General features: G+C 33.6%; 1 protein-coding gene across 1 annotated transcript; it reads left to right on the forward strand.

The window, feature by feature from the left end:
* Positions 1–1,912: 1,912 nt before the first annotated feature.
* Positions 1,913–4,480, forward strand: LOC111908121 (nuclear pore complex protein NUP58). Its single transcript, XM_023903963.3, has 6 exons — positions 1,913–2,330; positions 2,613–2,727; positions 2,789–3,256; positions 3,338–3,872; positions 4,043–4,083; positions 4,290–4,480. The coding sequence occupies exons 1-6, from the start codon at positions 2,068–2,070 to the stop codon at positions 4,323–4,325; spliced, it is 1,458 nt and encodes a 485-aa protein (XP_023759731.1). The 5' UTR covers positions 1,913–2,067; the 3' UTR covers positions 4,326–4,480.
* Positions 4,481–4,837: the final 357 nt, after the last annotated feature.

Consider the following 4,837-nt stretch of genomic DNA (forward strand, 5'->3'; position numbering starts at 1 on the left):
GTTAATTGAATTTTCATATAATAATAGTTACAAATCAATTATTAGGATGGATCTGTTTAAGGCATCACATGGAAGAAAATATCAATCCCTATTGTGTAGATACAAAGAGAGAAACGTCTCATCAGGATAAGTTTAATTCATAAGATATTAGAAAAGTTGAAATGATTCGAGAAATGGGTGTTGGTGGCACAAAAAGAGGTTTTTACCTAACTATTGTTAATATTAGGTGGACATTAAGTCCCCAAACCATATTATAACGAAAGTGAAGTGTAAAGAATAAATAGAAGACTTGAGGTGACTATTATATGTTATTGTTGCATACATGAAACATATCTTGAAAGTGTATTATTTGGGGAAATATTAAATTCAATTTGAAAGCTTGTCTAAGCATCATATATGTGTATACACTTAGGATTTACGGGTCACTTTTGGGAATTATCCTATTTTGTGTGTGTGACTATTTCATTTGTGTTGAAGTTTTTTCTTTGTGACAATTTCCTCTATGTGACACTTAAGCTTTAAGTTAAGGATATACTTTGCAAACCCATTCCATGGTCCCATGTGGGATGGTCACACATCTCAAAAATGTTGGACTTATAATCAGAGACTCTAGACAATTGTTAGGTGTGATGCTATTATCTTGTTTGTGCCATTATTCCATCGAAGCCATAATAAAAAGTGACTAGTTTTGAGTGTAGAAAACTTGGGTTAAAATGATATTGAAATTATTTTGTGAGTTTGACTTTAGAGTTGGATTATTTCCATCCATTTATTTTTTGAGTTTGACTTTAGAGTTGGACTATTTCCATCCAATTTCATTCGGAAGTTAAACTACAGGTTATCAACTAGGCTTTTCATGTCTTAGGTTACTATTTTGATGTACACTCAAATTTAGAGATTGAAGCATGTACAAAAGAGATATATTGGATATTCTTAAAATTTTAAGTATGTAGTTGTTCACTTTTGAGTTTTGTTTTGTTATAATTCAACACCCTCGAATATTAAACTTTCAAACCTTTTCATGTTATGTAAATTGTTGGGGAACTAATATAACTCTTTAAAAATGCTTAAATGTTTTTTAAAGACAATTTTTTTCCCTAAACTCATACGATGTGAGTTTCAATGACCTATCCAAAATTTCCTCAAAATTTCTGTGACATTTTAAGAAATGTATGTGAATCCAACAAAATACCAAATGTCAAATAAAAGGCACATTTGGTACATATTTGCAAATAAGAAAAACACATATATACCAAAATATATCTGGTTATGTTATTAATAATGTTAAAAGATAGTCAATTCTTAAGAAGACATTTTCCAATTTGTTCGTTTATGATTATTTCATTTTCTATATATCAAACTAAATCAATTATTTTTATAACTTAACACAAGGACAAATATAGAAAAATACAATCATTTATAAAAACTCTTACATATTGTTTTTATTCAGAAAACTTATATTTTCATTTACCTTTCACATAATTCAAATATACAATTTAATAAAGAAATTACCGGTTGTTTTTGACATTTATTTTTTTCATTTTCGTGTTAACATGAAAACAAAAATAAGTGACTTTGCCTCTTATATAAGGTAAAACATGATAAATAAATCATTTAATGAACGATCATTTATTCAAGCAAAAATAACTGACATTGTTTAAATTTTTTCCTTGCCAACTTAAAAAGAATAATGTTATGTCACAAAATAACAAGTAACCTCTAAAAAAAAACCTATATTTAAATAAATCTTAAAAATAAGGGAAAATATAAGAGTTTTAATACATATAAACAAAATATGAAAGATTTGTTAAATATTGATGGATAAATGGTTACTCAAATGATAAATCCACTAACTTGTAAGTGGGCCGTTTCCAATGGACTAAGTTAAGTTAAGTCCATCATGAAGCGCAAATTACTTTTCTCCCTCAAGTTTCCCTCTCATCGTCTGATAAATCTAGGGTTTTAAAGCAATGGGTTTTTGAAAATTTCCGATCTTTCTTCGCCCCAATTCTGTCAAAATCATCAGCCAAACACATCACAGCAGTTGAATCTCTGTTACAGGTAGCAATGGCGTTTTCATTCACGCCACAACAACAACAACCTTCACTATTTCAACCCCAACAACAACAACAGCAATCGCCGTTTCAACCGAGTGGCGGCATCCCCTTCTTTCAACCACAGCAACAACAGCTTCTGCAACAGCAACAGCAGCAATTGCAGCAGCAACAGAATCAACTTTTTCTGTTTACAAATGAGAAGACTCCGGCTACCTACGGGACTAAATGGTCCGACCTCCATCCCGATTCTCAGAAGTTTCTCCTTCAAATCGAGTAAGATTTATATGCATCCATAACTTGCGTTTTTTCCTTTTTGTTGATTATACAATGAATTTATCAAAATCACATGAAGAATCGATGTTCCTTTATTAGACGTATGTTTCCGTTGCAATTTCAGATGTCAATGAGTCTGATTTTCCGCCTTTAAATAGATCAGGATTCACAACACGTTTGCTAACTAATTGAATTTTCAAAACACAGCTGCAATTAGAATGATATCGGTGTGGGTTTTGCACAAACTTAATGAATTCTGAATTTGAATGTTACTTGTAACAGAGAGAGAATACTGGAGTATAGAGATGAAAGCCAACGTTTGGATCAGTGTGGAAGACTCTATGATTCTTCAGTCTCCAATGATGGCTTTGAGCTTGATGCAAGTCACATTGTTCAGGTACTTTCTTCTTAGTGTAAAAAGTAATGAAAAAAACTTCTTATCGACTTTATTTCAACAGGAACTTGGTGGAATCACTACAGCCATGGATCGACAAAAGCTTCTGTTACAAGAACTCACATCAAATGTCAAAGACATGCTAAGAAACACAGAGATTGCTGTTCGTTCCTTCATGATCCTCCGTTCCAGGTTTCAACACCCAAACAAAGCCACCACCACAACACCACCACAAGCTCCCGGAGCTCCACCAACCACCACCACCACCACCACTCAACCTACAACCTCCGCCATAGTACCTGTATATGATTTCTACACCGGCCTCCCTCGCAAACCCTCCCCATTCTTCCAACAAACAGTTGCCAGATTTGATAAATATCTTCACGAATGCCGCCAGTGGGTGGAGGAATTAGAACAGCTGCTTCTAGAATCTTCCAAGAACAACTCCATGAATTCCAACCCTTCGTTGCTTGAATCTCTTCCAAAAGTCATGTCAAACGTTCATGACTTCTTTGTGTATGTAGCATCAAAGGTAAATATATAACTAATAAACAAACAATTATGAATTTCATGAATCATGATTTGCTTTATGATTTCATATATTTTTTTTAAGGTGGAGAGTATTCATCAGTATATGGAGTCGATGAAAACCGCATATCTTTCTGATCAACGTGGAAGAGGAGACACAAACGATCCGTTTCTCGAGGCTGACCGGAGAGAAACCGCGAAACGGGCAGCTGCTGCCCGAAGGGTACATCCGACATTACATCTCCCATCTAACTCACAGCCATCTGGCACGTTACTTGCCAGCTCAGCAACACCTGCTGCTGCCACGTCATCTGCTGCTGCTGTTGCTACTCCACCTGTGGGGGCTGCTGCCAATGTGGCGTCTGGTTCAGGGCTGTTTAGTACTCCGTTTGGTGCCACGTCATCGTCTTCTTTGTTTTCAACTCCTGCTCCTTCTGCCCCGTCATCAAATTTGTTTGGATCGAGTGGCGGGACCCCTCAAACATCGATTTTTGGGGCGTTTTCGACTTCGACACCTGCGTTGGGGCCCACATCGACAGGTGGCGGATCCCTGTTTTCTACACCGTTTGCTTCAAATCCCGCAAGTGGAGCCTCCACATTTTCTACACCATTTGGTACAGGTAACCCTTTTTTTTTTTAATAAATTTTAATTTACAAACTTCTAAAAAGTTAGCAAGGACTGAGTTTGTGACCTTTGGTAAACCATAGGGACTATTTATGTAACTTTTGTTAACGTATGTTTCATTGTTTGTTTATTAATTTGTTAAATTTTGGTGTGAATTGAATATAGGGGCAGCAACAGGATCAGGGGCAAGCTTTAATACTCAATCAGTAAGTCAAAGTTTTCGTTGACTGTCTTAAATTGAAGCTTAGTAGATTTGTTTATTACTTGTATGTATTTTAATAGAAATAGATTGAAGTAGGATGCTATAAATATAATAAACAAAATCAATGAAAGTATTTTTTTTATTTTTGTATCTAACGATATTTATTTTTATGGTTGTTACTAATAGTAAAAATTGTCATGTTAATTACAGAAAGCAAGAGGTAAAAGTCGCACAGGAAGGAGGTAATGTCGTTTTTTTTTACCATTTCTTCTCGTTGTTTTTTTGTTTCGTTTTTTTTAGAGCATTTCAACTAATTATTGTAATTTGTACCCGAAAAAAATGTGAAAATTGAAGATCAATGAGATCCATTGTTTTAAATAGTAAACATATATTTTTCCTAATTGCTTCAAGTGTTTAGAATATTTAATTTTGTAGATCATTATAAAGTTCTATAGTTGTGGTTTCTTTTAAAAGATGTACCAATATTTTGCAGATCATTATAACACACAGTTTGAACTAATCAAACCGACATGTCATCATAACCTATTTGTGTCTGGCTAAATACACAAAAATAAAAAGTTTTTGACAATATAATGGTATATGATGAACCCAAAAAAAAAATTAGGGTTAAAAGTAAAACATAACAAAGCTGTATATATAACTGGTTTTATGACATTAACCCAATTTTAATATATCATTTTGATATTAATCATATTTGTTAATGGAAAAAACTTAAAACTGAGGAATATTGAAACCAA

The sequence above is a fragment of the Lactuca sativa genome, chromosome 4 (assembly GCF_002870075.4).
Source record: "Lactuca sativa cultivar Salinas chromosome 4, Lsat_Salinas_v11, whole genome shotgun sequence".
Classification (NCBI taxonomy): Eukaryota; Viridiplantae; Streptophyta; class Magnoliopsida; order Asterales; family Asteraceae; genus Lactuca; species Lactuca sativa.

Coding starts and splice junctions, on each gene's coding strand:
- LOC111908121 (XM_023903963.3), top strand. CDS start 2,068: ATGGCGTTTTCATTCACGCCACAACAACAACAACCTTCACTATTTCAA. Junction 2,728..2,788: donor ATGCAAGTCACATTGTTCAG/GTACTTTCTTCT, acceptor TTATTTCAACAG/GAACTTGGTGGAATCACTAC. Junction 3,257..3,337: donor TTGTGTATGTAGCATCAAAG/GTAAATATATAA, acceptor ATTTTTTTTAAG/GTGGAGAGTATTCATCAGTA.